The sequence below is a fragment of the Phyllobates terribilis genome, unplaced genomic scaffold (assembly GCF_046119375.1).
Source record: "Phyllobates terribilis strain yellow unplaced genomic scaffold, ASM4611937v1 Scaffold_2__4_contigs__length_985480577, whole genome shotgun sequence".
Classification (NCBI taxonomy): Eukaryota; Metazoa; Chordata; class Amphibia; order Anura; family Dendrobatidae; genus Phyllobates; species Phyllobates terribilis.
The window spans coordinates 148499387-148518367 of record NW_027362762.1 but is presented as its reverse complement, the minus strand read 5'-3'; the positions used below and the strand labels follow the sequence as shown (position 1 = coordinate 148518367).

Below are 18981 nucleotides of genomic sequence, written 5' to 3'. Positions count from 1 at the left end.
AGTCACCCTGAAGCTACCATCAATTACAGGACTAGGAACCACAAAGGCCCTGGCGTGGTTGCCAAGGAAAAGTCCTACTACCAATCGGTCAGGTGAGAAAGCAACACAACATAGAAGCTATGCCAAGTTTCAGGCTGGCTAGAAACTTAGAGAGAGGAAGACAAGGATCAGGAGGCCTTATACCCGCTCACTGGGGAGAGTCCTGAAGTGCACCCTTCCTTGCAAGTGCCCTGGACCATACCTGCCATTACACCAGTAAAGGTACTGAAGCGAATCCCCTGTGTGCGTGTCCGTCATCCCCCCTGACGCGACCGGGCCATCTCTCACCTGCATCCCTTCTATCAACCCTGCCCCGGGGGCCTGCTCCGCCTGTGGGGAGCAGAAACATTCCAGCTGCCATCCCATCACCCCCGGAGGTCTGCAGCAGCGCTTGTAACCATTACCAGGAACCACAGGTGGCGTCACGAGACAAAACTGTTAACAAAAACACTAAAACCCCTTTTAAAGAGTGACCCAGAGGACGGGCCCAGGAGCCGACTGCCGTGATATCCTACAAAGAAGGTAAAGGCCCGGGTACCGAGTCTCCCCCATGTATTCCCCTGGGCGAGTCAGATCAATTAAACTGTTTCGTCTGAAGGAAGTGAGAGTGAAGTGGCCGCTGATTGGCTGCAGGGCTCATGTGTCATGCGAGCCCCATGAGCGCTAGGCCCTGGAAAGGCGCCAACACTGGTGATGAATATAGCGCTATTATATTATATGGAAGAACGATGGTGGTTGAGAAGGGGTTGTCTGTGTAATGGACAACCCCTTTAATCTGTGGAGGTAACACCGGACTCCTCAGATGTTTATTGGTTGATTGTCCATTTGCTATCGAGCTTGTGAAGATGGACTGACTATATGAAAAATACAACTTTTATTTCTAGTTGATTAAAACATTTTTTGTAAAAAACCTAGGAATTAAAGTCAACACTTCAATCACATTGTGATGACTTTGCATCAGATCTATCGACCTGACATACAGAGGTCCAAATACGTCTGAACTCCGTGTCCTGGACCTCGGCAGGATGAGTTACTCCATGTCTGCAGCATGAATTATTCCTTTATATTAGACGTTGGGGATGAGTTCAGTAAATAAAGCAATCTGATAGAAATGGAGGAGAATTCCCCACACCCCGCCATAGCTGCAGTTATTCACTTGAAAACAAAATTTCTGTGCAGTACAAATGAGCAAATCACCACCAGATCCCGTCCACTGGGACCCGATACATTAGCAGGACAAACAGCTTTCAATTAAGTGTCCGCAAAGGGGTTTAAACACAAATTAAGTGGATTTATCACAGTAATAACATTATGGGGAGCTTTGTGCACACTCCTGGGAGTATTCCTTCTCCTTGGGGCCACATCTCGCCCGTCATGGAGTGACAAGAACATGTGGCTCTTACACTGATTAATCACCAGATCCACCTTGTAGGGACGCTGGCTCCTCCCCGGTAATTCACATCCTATATACACTAGACCCATGCCCATTGTGTCACATCTCACTCTCAGCCATGGAGATACTAACACTGATGCTCCTTGCTCTACTGTCCTGTGCCAGGAGTGCCCAGCTTCATCAGGCAGGTGATGAGTCACCTGAGCACTTCATGGAGGGGTCTCCAAGTTTTCTTGACTCGCAGGTAAGTCATGGCCGTTCTCTAAGGATAAGGTGATATTTTTGCTTTTTTTATTAAATTCATTGTAATGTAATAATTGTCCTGAACCATTTGTATTCATGATATGACAGTAGCAACCAGACACAGGTATTCCAGGGGCGATGTGTTACTATTAGCATTATTGTATTATTATTCACCTGCATCTTAAAGACATCATTAATGCCCTGGCTCTTAGTATAGGAAATGGCCAAGCACTAAGTGTCCCATGTTTTCAATGGATCATGTGCACAGTCACAACTACCTAGCCACTGTAGAAGTGCTAAAACCTGGGTAATAGGGGGATCACAACCAAAAAGTAATTCTCAGACAAGTCTTATAGACTTGTGAGATATTAAAGGGCTTCTCTCACTAAGTACATTAATCACCTATCCTGTGGCTAGGTGACAGATGTTTAATCAATGATGGTCCAATCACAGCGCCCCCCCCACCCCACCCCCACCAATCCTGAGATCCAGACTCCCATTAATGTGGATTATTTTTGGACATACTCAACAACCACTTCATTCACTTCTATACGACTGACAGAATAGCTGTCATTCCCATAGAAGTGAATGGAGCAGTGGTCATGCAGATGTATTACCATTCCATTCACAGATGGAACTTTGGTATTCCTATTATTTGGATTGTTTGAGTCCTATTGGTCGGACACCTAGTAATCAATCGCCTATCCATAGGATGTACTTAGTGAGAACTTCCTAAAACCAAAGTGTAAGGACACCACCACAAATCCTTGGCTTTGATTAAACACTAAAGCCCACCAGCCTAAGGGTACATAATGTCAGTCCTAGAAGTGCTGTCCTTGTAGAAAACAGACCGCACATGGACCAGTGTTAATCAATATGTTGGTCTATGTGGAAAAACTTTTATGTGAACTAAGGATGTCTGTGAAAAATAATTGCAGCATGCGCTAGTGTCATTCGTTTTTCAGGTGAGACTCCCCTATAGGTTTCAATGGTGCACAAAAAACAGATGCACAATTCGTATGGTATCCATTCTTGTATAATGTTTTTAATTATCGATGCATAAAACCAGATGTCATGTGGATGTAAAAAATGGACATGGATGGAATAAGGGTGACAATATGGCTGAAAAATAAACCATTTTTTTTCCGAATAAAGAACAGATGATTCTCCATACACTCGTGTGAACTTAGCCTGAGACCACATTATTACGGGCGTATTGTATCCATCTAACTGTTGGGATGCAACACATTGCTCTACTGATCGAAACGTGCCATAAGTTACAGTGGTTACGGAAAGTATTCAGACCCCTTTACATTTTTCACTCTTTCTTTCATTGCAGCCATTTGGTAAATTCTGAAAAGTTCATTTTTTTCCTCATTAAAGTACACTCTGCACCCCATTTTGACTGAAAATAAAACAGAAATGTAGAAATGTTTGCAAATTTATTAAAAAAGAAAAACTGAAATATCTAATGGTCATAAATATTCAGACCCTTTGCTCAGACACTCATATTTAAGTCACATGCTGTCCATTTCCTTGTGATCCTCCTTGAGATGGTTCTACTCCTTCATTGGAGTCTAGCTGTGTTTAATTAAACTGATCGGACTTGATTTGGAAACGCATACACCTGTCTATATAAGACCTCACAGCTCACAGTGCATGTCAGACCAAATGAGAATCATGAGCTCAAAGGAACTGCCCAAGGAGCTTAGAGACAGAATTGTGGCAAGGCACAGATCTGGCCAAGGATACAAAAGAATTTCTGCATTACTCAAGGTTCCTAAGAGCACAGTGACCTCCATAAACCTTAAATGGAAGACGTTCGGGACCACCAGAAGTCTTCCTAGACCTGGCCATCCAGCCAAACTGAGCAATCGTGGGAGAAGAGCCTTGGTGAGGCAGGTAAAGAAGAACCCCAAGATCACTGTGGCTGAGCTCCAGAGATGCAGTAGGGAGATGGGAGAAAGTTCCAGAAAGGCAACTATCACTGCAGCCTTCCACCAGTCGGGCCATTATGGCAGAGTGGCCCGATGGAAGCTTCTCCTCAGTGCAAAACATATGAAAGCATAGAGTTTGCTCAAAAACACATGAAGGACTCCCAGACTATGATAAATAAGATTCTCTGGTCTGATGAGACGAAGATAGAACTTTTTGGTGATAATGCTAAGCGGTATGTGTGGAGAAAACCAGGCACTGCTCATCACCTGACCAATACAATCCCAACAGTGAAACATGGTGGTGGCAGCATCATGCTATGGGGGTGTTTTTCAGCTTCAGGGACAGGACAACTGGTTGCAATTGAAGGAAACATGAATGCGGCCAAGTACAGAGATATTCTGGATGAAAACCTCTTCCAGAGTGCTCTGGACCTCAGACTTGGCTGAAGGTTCACCTTCCAACAAGACAATGACCCTAAGCACACAGCTAAAATAACAAAGGAGTGGCTTCAGAACAACTCTGTGACCATTCTTGACTGGCGCAGCCAGAGCCCTGACCTAAACCCAATTGAGCATCTCTGGAGAGACCTGAAAATGGCTGTCCACCAACGTTCACCATCCAACCTGACGGAACTGGAGAGGATCTGCAAGGAAGAATGGCAGAGGATCTCCAAATCCAGGTGTGAAAAACTTGTTGCATCATTCCCAAGAAGAGTCATGGCTGTACTAGCTCAAAAGGGTGCTTCTACTCAATACTGAGCAAATGGTCTAAATACTTATGACCATGTGATATTTCAGTTTTTCTTTTTTAATAAATTTGCGAAGATTTCTACATTTCTGTTTTTTTTTCAGTCAAAATGGGGTGCACAGTGTACTTTAATGAGAAAAAAAATGAACTTTTTAGAATTTACAAAATGGCTTCAATGAAAGAAAGAGTGAAATATTTAAAGGGGTCTGAATACTTTCCGTACCCACTGTACATACGCAATGTGACCGTAAGAGACACAGGTACAATGTGCCAGTCTGAATGAGGTCTTGATGTTCCTTCTTCATCTGCAGGTAGGAAAACATGATATAAGATAAATTGAAGCCTCATTTTCTGACACTATATCTTCTCAGACTTCTAATAACTCTAATTATTGTGGCGAAGACAAGTCTGTACATTTGTGACTCCACCGGCTGAAATGTTACACAACATCTGACAGATTTGTGGCCTTCACAATTGATCCTTAGGGCATATTAGTCACAAACCTCTAAAGAACTTAAGTCCAGTATTCAGCGTAATCAATTAAACACATCCGTCTTCCTGGCAGCCGGAACCTTGGTCATAAGGAACCTTGCCAGGAAACCATTTAGAAAGATCAATTAAAATAATAAACTCAGACTACAAAATCCTCTCATGAAATTCCACCTGAAAATGCAATACTGACAAATTGTGGAGATTAAAATGCCAAATGTCACTTATAATAGTCATATAAAGGTCTGATCTGTGTACCATATTCATTTTAAGGTTCCTATATCCACTATTTAGGTATTCAAGTGCTGTATGTTTGAAGTGTGTCCTTTATTAATGGATGTGGCATCACTTTTCATAATTTCGCTCATGTTTTCTCAAAAATTGGCAAGTGTCTGTATTCCACCTACTCTTTTATCATTGAGCCAGTCTGCTCCTCTGTCCATCACCTAATCCACAGTTCAGATTTTTTGGGAGTGACTCTATATCCAACCTATATTACTAAAAAAGAAGTCTGTATGTGTCCAGGGTGCTGCTGTCTTCATTAGCTCAGAAATCAGCACAGCTTTTATCCTTCACCCTTTTTGTTCTTCATGTGATTACCATCTTGTTTACAATCTTATATTTCTGCCCTCACTGAGACTGTAGGTACTTTCTCCCTTCTCAAAAAGAGGAAATCTAAGTATAATCCCTCTTTGCTGCTATCTTTAACACTAAGAGAAGTGAGGGGGAAGGAGAGGGGGCTGTGAGAACCAGCATCTAGATAAAGGACATACAAACACTTTGCAGACCCAAGATGGTAGAAAATTGTAACGATCAGCATTCAGAATTTTTTATTGATTAAGCAAATGAACAATGAAAAAAAATAGTGTGAAGATGTACATACTAAGGGGGCCTTTCAGCTCTACTGACATCTGATGCCTATTTTAGTAAAAACTTTTATTGCCCATAATATGACAATTTTGGTACTTCTTTTCTTAGTCCTCTGCATTGTGCGGTTCCTCTTTTAGTCTTCCTAGAACATTTTGAAGAAAATGGCGTCAGTTTTACCAGCTCGGGGTGTGCTCCTACACTGACACTGTCCAATCAATGCTAACAGTGCCAGGCTCCTTTGACGTGGAGAATGGTGGCAACCCATTATTTATAAACTTCTAGGAGGATTAACAGTGGAAATCATAATGTAGTTGTTATATTATTTAATGGAAACACAAGTATTTACCGTCAGGAGAGCCGACATGTCCCCCTTATAGAAAGCAGAAGTTTTTAATACTTTCTAATAGGCCAGTTTTACACTTCTAGAATTCAGGGTCTGAGTACAGACTGTGGGGTTCAGATTTGTCGCAGGTCTCCTGACCCAAACTAAATAGTGTCAAATATGCCCGAGGCTGTTGAGTTTGGGTCAGGAGACCCCTGGCCAGTCCAGACATCACTTTCTGAACTTGGACCATGAATGTTGGAAGTGTGGAGCCGCCTCACATGTAAAAGAAATGTGTATTTGTTGAACATATTGGTTTCTGGATTTCAGCTGGAGGAAAGTCTCTCATCTCAACCCTTATTAGACGACAAGTTTGGCCTAAATGCTTTGCTGAGAACCATCCTGCACAGCAGAAATTCCCGCAGCTCCTTCCAGTTCCAACCACAAAGGTAACGACAATAATGTCTATCTGCAGCATGCACGCGTCCGCTCCAATGAAGAAGGGATGGCTTCTTTCCAGGCTTTGGCTTGGGTGCCAAAATCACCATTTCAGTGTTTTTTTTTCCATGTAATTTAAAAAACCTTGTTGGCTTAGAGTATTTGGAGCTGGTAGCATGCGTCTGGTATGTAGCTACTTACCGGCAGAGTGCACAGACCCAGAGGAAGTGAAGATTTGCCATTACAACTAGCGAGTCCTATTCTGGCTTCTTCATAGTGAAGGAAATTAGCTGTACAGTGACTAGTGCAAAAGCATCTGTGGCTATTAGGAAAGCATGTGTGAGACACCATTCTTACTATTTGATTAAGTTCCCATGGATCTAAAACAGCGGATTTTTGACTGAACATTTGATTGCGGAAAATCCTCAGCATTATTACAGTAGCTGCATAGTGCATGAAATTTTAAGAAGTCGCACGCTGCAAAAAATATCTGCCTTTAGGCTATAGGTGCAGCTTCCCTACACCTTTTTAGCAATGGTGAATACTGCTGCGGGCATCACCGAGGGGCTTCCAATGCTGGAGGTCCGCAGTAATGTTCATTACGTAGCCTTAGTATAGAGTGGCACTGCTATGGCTACTTTGAAGATCAGCTCCTTTCACTACAACCAAAGATGCTGCAAATACAAAAAAAGGAGATCTCCCAATTACAGAGTAGGAGGAAATAGTTATAAAACAAAAGCTTTATAAATAATCAGAACCCTAAACTGGACTATGGAATAAGTCCTTTCAACAGTATAACTGATCATTTGTTTTTCCACAATCTAGATACTGGGGCACATGAGGATTGATAGTCTTTTCTGGAACATAGGTGCCAATAAGGGCGCAGTCAGATGGCCGTATAACACAGACGACGATCGCATCGCAATGCTCGGACTGGCTGGCGGCTCTCCTGAAGCGAGCATAACAGTGTCTATTTCTATGCAGCTGTCACGCTCGGGTCAGGAGGGCAGCCAGCCAGTCCGTGCACTGCAAAGCGATCGTCGTCTGTGTTTTACATCCATCTGAATGCATCCTAATAGATTTCATATCAGACTATTTTTCTCCATTATATTTCAGGTTTATTACCAAATAATACCGATTTACCATTTTTGTCCAAGGTTTCACGCTGATAAAACATGCATGATTATGTAGATTGTATTACATGTGTACATAGGAAGTCAAGAAATGGAGAGTTTGCAAAATTGATCAGATTTGAGCCTAGAAATTAAATTCCCAACAAAAGGAGACCAATATAATACATGTGAATCTGTACGGGTGATAGGATGCCATGGAGTGCCAACCGTAGACATTTGATTATAGTAAGGGACATTTTGAAAGTCACAAGGAAAAAAAGAATAGGCACTTCAGCAACCCCAAAGTATCTATACATTACACACATTAACATTCAGGACCATGAAATATAACCTTGTACTTTGTGTGAAGAGACTAGTAAGGCTGAGCCATCCTGCCGCGGCCCACAAGGGTCAGAGTACAAGGTAAGTGGATTTTCCCGTTATATACTATGGGTAAATGTAACTAATATGGTAATCTGATATTACAGTGACGCTCAGAGCATAATATTACATTTCATTGAACTTTTGATCTACATCCTCTTTGAAGGTTTGGAAGAGATGAGCGCAGCTCCATGCCAGGAGACAGCAGGATCCATTCTCGAGGATGGGACTCAGCGCCACAGTTCTGGAGTATGGCCGTTCCCCAACGCTTTGGCAGAAAGAAATAATTCATGTATTAACCAGCACACAGTCCATCCTCAGATCCAGCACCGGTTGCATTGCACTCTTTTACCATATGAAAGTGCCCATCCACACATCTACACCAATACTGCACACGGCTATTGTAATATACCAGCACTTAGCTTTAGATCATCACTTAGCAGGCATACAGCGACCACAAATGGCTTACTGGATATTAGCCATGTGCTCGGAAATACTTTCCCTCGGCAGCACGGTCAAATCCTTTGTAAATACACAATTTTATTATCCTTCTTACTGATAGAAGACGCCAGATGATTGCGCCAAGACTCCCAATCAATGTATATAAAACCTTGTATCAAGTGACGTAACAAGTTTCTGTGATCCTTGATTGTTATACGTTAATAAAGTAATTTACAGCGGCTGTTACTGGTTATTCTTAGATCGGTTCCTTTTAGGTCATGTTTTCATGGAGCATAAAGGCTAAAGGTTTTTTGTGCAGAAAATCAGCATTGATGAGTTCATTCAGAAGTTAGTTTTTTCTCATACAGTCCAAGTTTCATCACTAGTTTTGATCAGGTTTTCACCGGAGTCTCGTCAGTGTTAGTTCTTACTATAAGTCTTTTTTTTCATGCGAGAAAATAAAAGGTTTCTCAAGCTTCTACTACAAACAGTCCGTGGAAAAAAAAGCCAGCACTCCGTATTCAATTTTTTTCACAGACCCATAGACTTGCATTGGCGAGTTTAATTTGTAACTCGGATCAAAATTAGACATTTCCATGATTTTTTTGCAGACATTCTGGCCGCAAAAATACACGTGAACAGCCACCTAGATGAAATTGGCTACGAGTTCTATCCTTGAAAGACAGACAGAACCAGTATGGGAAAGCCTGACATCTAAATGAGCCTAACTGTCAAAGTAAAGTAAATTGTAAAGTGTTCAAGTAAAGTGATTTCATGAAAACTCATCCCCTGTGGTGCATTTAAAGGCGCTGGTGATCTGTGCATTTTTTTCCCTATAGGCTTTAATGGGGAGCCTGAAAAAAATGCATGTAAAAACCACAATTGTGTTTAGGTGTAGAATCCCAGCTTTTTTGCAAAAAACAAGACACAAAAACAAAGCAAAAAAGCAGAAATGCAATAATTAGGGCAGTGTCACGCATAGTGTGGGAAAGACTAAGTGCAACATGAAGGGATGAGAGGAAGGAAACCAAGACACTAGGAAAACGGGGAGTGGAGACCCCTAGGCTGATCTAATAACACCCTGCCTACCCTACCGTCCCTATATTGGTTCCACATCAATTGCCGAGCAGGAAACCTAATCCCTGTATATCCCTAGAGCTAGGCCCTAGATAGGTAGGGGGGTGGTGAGCACTGGTCAGTCCCCACTATAAACTAAAGACAACAAGGGAGACAAACAAAGGGGGAAAACTTAGATTGAGCAGACACCAGAGAGATAACACCAAACGTCCTCCAAGGGCACCAGAGAGGAAGCTAGCCGACAGCTAAAGCTGCAAGCCTTCACAAGGGAAAATGTGAATATCACCAGCGACTCCCTGAAGCAGACTGAGAGTTTATAAACACCCAGACCAGGGTGTGTCAATCACAGCAGGAGGGAGGTTGCCGCTGGGTCCAAAAGCGAGGAGGATTAAGATTGCGTCTGCAATGTCAAACGCAGTGACCTTCTGTAGCCAGATGCAGAACGACTGTCTGTTACATCTGACACACCCGTGACAGGCAGGTTGCTATAAAGCTGTAGAGAATGCAGAGTTAAGGATTCAATACAAGTTTTAGCAGCAAAGATTGTGCAACATAATAGACAGTGAATCTGGTGTCACTATGCAATCAATGCTCTTGAAACACTGTTCACAAAAAAAATGCAAGGATTTTGTGTCTGGGCCACTGAAAGAAATTCACAAAAATGGAAAAGCCGTCTTATATTCTAACTACATATTTGGGGCAGAAATCCAAGCCCTCATGGTTTCTGTGCACATGTCCCAATGGAAAATGTAACATGCTGTGTGTGAATGATAGCAACCTTCTCTGGAGCCGTCAGCGTGCATGGAGCAGGTATACTATACAGTGAGCACTGGCTGCAAACATCCTGGGCACTTTATTTACAGCTCTGGGCACAGATGCAGTTCACAGTGAGCAGTCAGTCAATAGTGCCGGGGCATGCTTACAGCCGATGCTCACAGTATAGTGAGCAGTGACTATTCGCGTTCCAGGCACACCCCATGACTGAAAGCTGGTAGCATCAGGGTGGAAATAAGTTAATTTTCTCCCAGTAGCCGCACTTTTAGTAAGTACTTACTTTTCGGTTAAAGCTTTGTCCGAGGTGACCGGACCCTTTACAGGGGTTATCTCGGACTTTGGCTTTTTTTTCCTCTATTAGGTTAATAGTGATGAGCGAGCATGCTCGTTTTACCCTTTAACCGAGGATGCTCGGGTGCTTACGAAATATCTTCGGCGTGCTCTTATATTACGTTGGAGTCCCTGCGTCTCCATGATTTACAGCTGTAAGACAGCCTCATCACATGTGAGGATTCCCTAACAAATAGACAATCCCTGCATGTATTGAGGTTGTCTTACAGCTGTAAATCATGCAGACGCAGGGACTCTAACATAATATACGAGCACGCCGAAGATACTTGGTAAGCACAAGTACAAGTACTCAGTTAAAGGGTTACACGAGCATGTTCGCTCATCTCTAGTTAAGAACTTACAGGCAAGTCGTTGCTAACAAACTGCATGTTCTGCCTTTTGGAGATGTCTCTCGGCTCAGGCAGCGATTCTCCTTTTGACTCCCTGTGAACCTATGGTCGTCACAGTCTACCTGTCAGACAGGCAGAGTAGGGAGAGCTGCAGCTGAGTAAGGGAGAGAATTGGCGGTTCTTTAAGTCAGGTATTCCACAGCATTACAAATCTACTCCATCAGTCCTTCTGAGGACTAATTCTAATGAATATTAATCATGGTGATAGTAGTAGTTAGGCAGGCAGAGTTTGTGGAGAGCGTATACAACAGAATAGGGTTCATTGCACGTTCATTCTGCTGCTGTTACTCATATCCATAGCCCTAGATTTCAGGGCTAATAATATTTTTCCTCTTAATCCTGATTATTTTGGTGAATATCAATATAATACAGCATTTTTACTGCTCCATTTGCTTGTTAGTAGCATACAGCCAGATTTGATTGATTTTAGTGGCATTGCTGTATTGTGAAAGCAGAGAAACTTTTCCATCATCAGAGTGATCCTATATTACTGCGGTAATATTCATGACATTTTTGGGAATGTGACAAATATTATACTCCATTTAAAGTCTGCCAGTTGTGTGTTGAAACTTATTCACACTTTGTCGCTGACCAATAGCATATCTGTGAACAATGTTGTCAGAGCATTACGCCAATTTTACGGACTCTACGGAAGCTAAAATGGATTTTCCTGGAAGAAATGTTAAGAAACATTCTTTCCAGGGTCATGACTTGTATAGAAGGCCAAATAAATAACAAAAAAACAAAAATGTTCCTCCACACCTTGGGCTATGTTCACGCGTAGCGTTTTTGATGCGTTTTTGCACTTTCGCATTGCTTTCAACGGTGAAAAATAAATTCACCAGTAAATGTAATTTTAACATTTTACTACCTTATCTGGCCATGTGGTGTGTGAGACATGATCAGACACATCCTGTTTCATTTAAGAAGAAGGGACTCTGAAAGTCATAAAGCCTATTTTTACAGGGCCATCAGGCGGCCCTTACTATTGTTAAAGGGCCAGCAGTCGGCCCTCCCTGTTGTTAGAGAGTCATCAACCAGCTATGCTTTTCATAGCCACATATTGCTACTGCAATATAACATATCCATCTGAGGTGGTCCCATTTTATTTTTCATATATATTCTATAAAGTTTGAAATTTGGATGTTCATCAGGCGCCCCTCACAATTTATGGATGTCCAGCAGGAGTCCCTCACGATTTATAGAGTGCCAGCAGGCGGCAGCCACTATTTTTAGATGACCAGCTTTTTGGTAAAGCACATCATTCTACTGTTTACGGTAATTTGGAATGAGGCCTACAAATAAAAGAACACAGAACTTACAGTCAAATATGATGGAGGTTCAAAGATATTTAGGGGTTGTTTTGCCATCTCTGGCACAGGGTGGCTTGACTATGTGCAAGGCATCATAAAATGTGAAGATTTCCAAAGGATTTTGGATCGCACTGTAGTGTCCAGTGTCATAAAGCTGGGTTTGCATCCTAGGTCATGGGTCTTCCAGCAGGACAATGACCCCAAACATACTTCAATAAGCACTCAGAAATTGATGGAAATAAAGCACTGTAAAGTTCTGTAGTGGTAATTCCAGCTCCAGTAGCTTCAAGTCTCCCAGAAAAATGTCTGCCAACTTCGATGAATTTCTGTCAGCCTAGGTTACAGATCACCGTAAAAATTATGAATCGGTCAATGAGTGCATGGAAAAAAAAAACAATCAAGTTATGGACTGTGGAAGAGATGTATGAACACTCATCTCCAGCTGATGATACCACCCAGCACCTGTCCCTATTGTAAATGCATCTAACAGCGGTATCAATAGGGAATAGAATATATTTTTTTCAGCAGCACGCAGTATAAGGAAATAATACCTGGCTGGATCGGTGTAATACGCTATCCATACTGTGATAGCTCACCCATAAACAAATTTCAGGTGAGAGGTAATATTGTAGAATATAGAATCAATTTGAATTGGCCTTCCCATTATTAAGGAGTGGGTCTCCTATACTGTTATTGCGTATGCAGCAAGTTTAAGGGCTGCCAAAAATTAGGATGCATTCCAATACCAATTTGAAGAGACATAGTGGAGGGCCTCAGTTAAAAATGTATTTTCTATTATTATGGAGTGGGTCTCCTAGACTAGTAATGCCCATGCAACATTGACCCCTGGGAGGCATACATATACACTGCTCAAAAAAATAAAAGGAAAACTCAAATAACACATCCTAGATCTGAATGAATGAAATATTCTCATTGAATACTTTGTTCTGTACAAAGTTGAATGTGCTGACAACAAAATCACACAAAAATCATCAATGGAAATCAAATTTATTAACCAATGGAGGCCTGGATTTGGAGTCACCCCCAAAATTAAAGTGGAAAAACACACTACAGGCTGATCCAACTTTGATGTAATGTCCTTAAAACAAGTCCAAATGAGGCTCAGTATTGTGTGTGGCCTCCACGTGCCTGTATGACCTCCCTACAATGCCTAGGAATGCTCCTGATGAGGTTGCGGATGGTCTCCTGTGGGCCTGGACTAAAACATCCGCCAACTCCTGGACAGTCTGTGGTGCAACGTGACGTTAGTGGATGGAGCGAGACATGATGTCCCAGATGTGCTCAATCAGATTCAGGTCTGGGGAACGGGCAGGCCAGTCCATAGCTTTAATGTCTTCATCTTGCAGGAACTGCTGACACACTTCAGCCACATGAGGTCTGGCATTGTCCTGCATTAGGAGGAACCCAGGGCCAACCGCACCAGCACATGGTCTCACAAGTGGTCTGAGGATCTCATCTCGGTACCTAATGGCAGTCAGGCTATCTCTGGTGAACACCATTACTGACCCACTGCCAAACCGGTCATGCTGAAGGATGTTGCAGGCAGCAGATCGCTCTCCACGGTGTCTCCAGACTCTGTCACGTCTGTCACATGTGCTCAGTGTAAGCCTGCTTTCATCTGTGAAGAGCACAGGGCGCCAGTGGCGACTTTGCTAATCCTGGTGTACTGTGGCAAATGCAAAGCATCCTGCACAGTGTTGGGCTGTGAGCACAACCCCCATCTGTGGACATCGGGCCCTCATACCACCCTCATGGAGTCGGTTTCTAACCATTTGTGCAGACACATGCACATTTGTGGCCTGCTGGAGGTCATTTTGCAGGGCTCTGGCAGTGCTCCTCCTGTTCCTCCTTGCACAAAGGCGGAGGTAGCGGTCCTGCTGCTGGGTTGTTGCCCTCCTACGGCCCCCTCCACATCTCCTAGTGTACTGGCCTGTCTCCAGGTAGCGCCTCCAGCCTCTGGACACTACGCTGACAGACACAGACACCTTCTTGCCACAGCTCGCATTGATGTGCCATCCTGGTTGAGCTGCACTAATTAAACAACTTCTGTGGGTTGTAGCGTCAGTCTCATGCTACCACGAGTGTGAAAGCACAACCAATATTCAAAAGTGACCAAAACATCAGCCAGAAAGCATTGGTACTGAGATGTGGTCTGTGGTCCTCACCTGTAAAACCACTCCTTTATTGAGGGTGTCTTGATAATTGCCAATAATTTCCATCTATTGTCTATTCCATTTGCACAACAGCATGTGACATTGATTGTCAATCAGTGTTGCTTCCTAAGTGGACAGTTTGATTTCACAGAAGTTTGATTTACTTGGAGTTATATTCTGTTGTTTAAGTGTTCCCTTTAATTTTTTGAGTAGTGTATATTATATATAAAGTTAGAGGTAGGCCTCTAAAAATAGTTCCTACGGGCATCACAAACACCCTTAACAAAAATTTATGTGGGTGTTGCATGATGGTCACCCTGGTGATATGGTGGTGGAGGATGAGAAGGAGGGCAACATAAAATAGAAGAAATCCTGAAGCGAATACCCATGTCTGGGTGTGAAGGGGTGCATGGGAATAGACCCCCAAAAAAATAAACACTGGATTTGAGTTTATGCTCTGCTACTATCATACGGTGGTGTTGTGAAGTCGGGCCCAATCCAGCCCTTGTTCATTTTGATAAGCCTCAACCTGTCAGCATTTTCAGTTGGCAGGTGGATGCGCCAATCAGTAATAATGCCCCCACTGGCACTAAAAACCATCTCTGACAAAACACTAGCGGCCAGGACCTCCAAGGCGTAGACAGGTAGCTCATGCCATGTGTCCAGCTTGGATTCCCAATAGTTGTAAGGCACAGAGGAATCACGGAGGACGCTGGTACGGTCGCCAAGGCAATCCTTCAGAATCTTCCAAAACTTTTCCCTCCTTGTTAGAGAACCTGGCATTTCAGGGCCTGGGCGCTGGGAGGGTCTGAGAAAACTGTCCCAGACTTTGATAGTGTTTCCCTCTCTCTGCTGCATCTGGTTCATGTCTTCTTCACCTGTACTCCTTGGTTGTCCAACGAACTGTGACCTCTGCCGCCAGCATTGTCAAATGGGAATTTTTTAAATAATTCTTCAACAAGGGCCTGCTGGTACTGCAACATTTTATTAGACCTGTCCAGCACAGGAAGGAGAGATAGAAAGTTCTCCTTGTAGCGTGGGTGTAGAACCATGCACACGGAAATATATGTGCAATCAATACCCAGCAGTTTATGAACAATCTACAGTCATCTTTAGCTCCCATCCTCTCCCGCTCCTGTCCAGACTCAGCATTGTCACACTATAACATTGCACAGTTCCCTGGATGAAGCACCACCTGCTACACGCAGAATGACCAGGCAAAGACGGCACCCCTGGCACATGATGCAAACACATTTTCTCCAGAGCTGCTCAAGGTGCGCTGAGCGGCTGTGGAGGAAATCACTTTCAGCAGAAGACTTCATCCACTATAAGTTCATGCTCAAAACTTATAACTCTGCTCTCCATCTGGCTAAACAAGTCTACTTTACCACCCTCATCACATCTCTAGCCAACAATCCTAAATGACTCTTTGAAACCTTCCACTCCCTCTTGAAACCTAAAGTACAGACCCCCGTCACCAACCTAAGCGCTGACGATCTGGCCACTTATTTCCTACAAAAAAATCATATCCATCAAGACATTTATGCACAATCCCCTCAGAGTCTGGATCCCCTTCCCTCCCGCACTTCAAGTTCACGTTCCATCTTCGAGCCTGTCACAGAAAAAGAAGTGACCAGACTCTTCGTTTCTTCTTGACCTACAACCGTGACCCTATTCCCTCACATCTCCTTTAGTCTCTTTCCCCAGCTGTCAATACCCATTTAACTAAAGTATTTAACCTCTCTCTTTCCCTCTTCATTCAAACATGCAATCATAACCCCTGAACTTAAAAAGCCATCCCTGGACCAGAACTGCGCTGCTAACTACATATCAGTCTCTAATCTTCCTCTCATCTCTAAACTCCTGGAACACTTGGCCCACTCCCGTCTCATCCGCTATCTCTCAGATAACACTCTTCTCGACCCTTACAATCTGGTTTCCGCTCTTCACACTCTACTGAAACTGCCCTCATTAAAGTCTCTAATGATCTACTAACAGCTAAATCCAATGATCACTACTCCCTGCTGTTTCTCCTGGATCTCTATGCCACATTTGACACTGTGGATCACTAGCTCCTCCTCACTATGCTCCACTCTATAGGCCTCAAGGACACTGTTCTCTCCTGGTTCTCCTCCTATCTCTCTGGCCGCTCCTTCACGGTATCTTTTGCTGGTTCTTCTTCATCTAACCTTCCCCTTACTATCGGGGTTCCACAAGTCTCAATCCTAGGCCCCCTCTTCTTCTCTATGTATAATGCTCCTATAGGACAAATCATCAGCAGATTTGGTTTCCAGCATCATCTCTATACTGATGACAGCCCAACTATACACCTCTTCACCTGACATCACCCCCCATTGTAATAGCAGAAATACAAGCACTGGTATTTTGGGTCTCTAACATCATGTCCTCCCTCTATCTGAAACTGAATCTCTCCAAAACTGAACTCCTTGTGTTTCCTCCCTCTACTAACCTACCTATACCTGACTTTGCAATTTCCTTAGGTCGTGCCACCATAACTCCCAAGCAGCACGCCCGCTGTCTTGGGAGTCATATTTGGCACACAACTTTCCTTTATTCCCCAAAGACAATCGCTCGCTCATGTCACCTGCACCTTAAAGACATCTCCAGACTCTGACCTTTTGTCACCTTTGATACTGCAAAAACTCTTACAGTCGCTCTTATTCACTCTCGTCTGGACTACTGCAACTCTCTTCTAATCGGTCTCCCTCTAAACAACTCTCTCCTCTCCAATCCATTATGAATGCAGCAGCCAGGGTCATATTTCTATCAGGCCGCTTCACCGACGCCTCTACCCTGTGCCAGTCATTGCACGGGTTACCCATTCACTACAGAATACAATACAAACTCATCTCCCTCACCCACAAAGCTCTCCACAGTTCTGCACCGCTCTATATCTCATCCCTCATTTCTGTCTATCGCCTCTCCCGTGCCCTCCATTCTGCAACTGATCTAAGAATAACATCCTCCTTAATCCAAACCTCACACCTCCATCACCAAGACTTCTCTCGTGCCACGCCAGTTTTCTGGAATACACTACCCCAAACGATGTGACGAATATCTAGCCCCCATGTTTTTATATGTGCTTGAAAAAAACATTTGTTTAGACAAGCCTATCACCTCAACTCACCAACCTAACTCTCCCCTGTTCCCTCGTAAATGTTATTCTTAATCTGACCCCTCCTATTCATCTATCTCCACATCCTCCATGCACCCAGTAGCACACGGTAACTGCACTTGGACAGATACTGACTGATGACCATGTTCTACCTATTGTGTCCCCCTATTTCCATATAGATTGTAAGCTTGCGAGCAGGGCCCTCACTCCTGTAATCGTTGAAATGTGATACATTGTATTGTTTTTATTGTCTGTACATGTCCCTACTTAATTGTAAAGTGCTGCAGAATATGTTGGCGCTGTATAAATAAAAATTATTATTATTAAGTGTGACCAACCAGTAATTACTGTCGCTCAAAATGCGTACAACTCGAGGGTCACGGGAAAGGCAGCGGAACATAAAGTCAGCCATGTGTGCCAGACTGCCAACAGCCAAGACTTCCATGTCCTGACCAAGAGGACGACTGTCCATGCTCTCCTCCTCACCCTCCTGGCGGTTCTCCCTCTCCTCAAGCAATCCACACTGAACAGAGGAGTTGTACATTCCTCTGTACTTTGGGTCATTGTCTTGTTTGAGGACCCATGACCTTCAACTCAAACCAAGTTTTCTTACACTGGGTAGGACATTTCACTCTAAAATCTCTTGATAATTCCTGTGATACGGTCAAGACCTCCAGTACCAGACGCAGCAAAGCAACCCCACAGCATTATGGATCCTCCTCCCTCAGCAGGCACAGTTTCATCTTGCGGACGGCCTCGGCCTCTGCGTGCACCATCACCAACACGTCCACTTCCCTATCCCATTTTAAATGGAGTTTAATATTTGTCACGTTGCAAAAAAAATGTCTGTATTATTAGTGCAATAATATAGGATCACGTCTGATGACCATGGTTTTATGCAGTGACCTGGGATGCAGAGATGCTTCCAGGGGGTCTTCCCCCTGCTGTTCCCATGTCTATTTGAACAATTTTTAGGCTCCCTCCAGACCTTAGGGGTTGGGGGAGGGGTCAAGAAAAATGCTCGAGTTTCCCATTGACTTACATTGGGCTCATTACTCAGGTCGAGCACCTGAGCATTACGATTTGCTCATTTGCTCAGCCTGAGCAACGAGTAGCCGCACATTTTAGTGCTCATTCATCACTAGTGATTAATGCTTTTCCTGTGAAAACTTATTTCAGTGTCCAGAGGGAAGGATCTTTTTTTTTTTTTAGATTTGCTTTTCAGGTACAACCCACTGTCCAGTGAACATCATCCTAGAACAAATGTTTGGAGTTCTGTTCTGTGTATATATAAGGAACTGGTTCATGTACTATTGAATAAACCACTCATTACATAAAGCTTAGTAATGCAAGA

At 43.4% G+C, this 18981-nt stretch overlaps 1 protein-coding gene across 1 annotated transcript; it reads left to right on the top strand.

Moving 5' to 3' along the window:
* The first annotated feature begins 1534 nt into the window (after positions 1-1534).
* On the top strand, positions 1535-8654 carry NPFF (neuropeptide FF-amide peptide precursor). Its single transcript, XM_073669988.1, has 3 exons — positions 1535-1676; positions 6372-6490; positions 8139-8654. Exons 1-3 carry the CDS (start codon positions 1551-1553, stop codon positions 8257-8259), a joined length of 366 nt encoding a protein of 121 aa, XP_073526089.1. The 5' UTR covers positions 1535-1550; the 3' UTR covers positions 8260-8654.
* The last annotated feature ends 10327 nt before the right edge of the window (positions 8655-18981 follow it).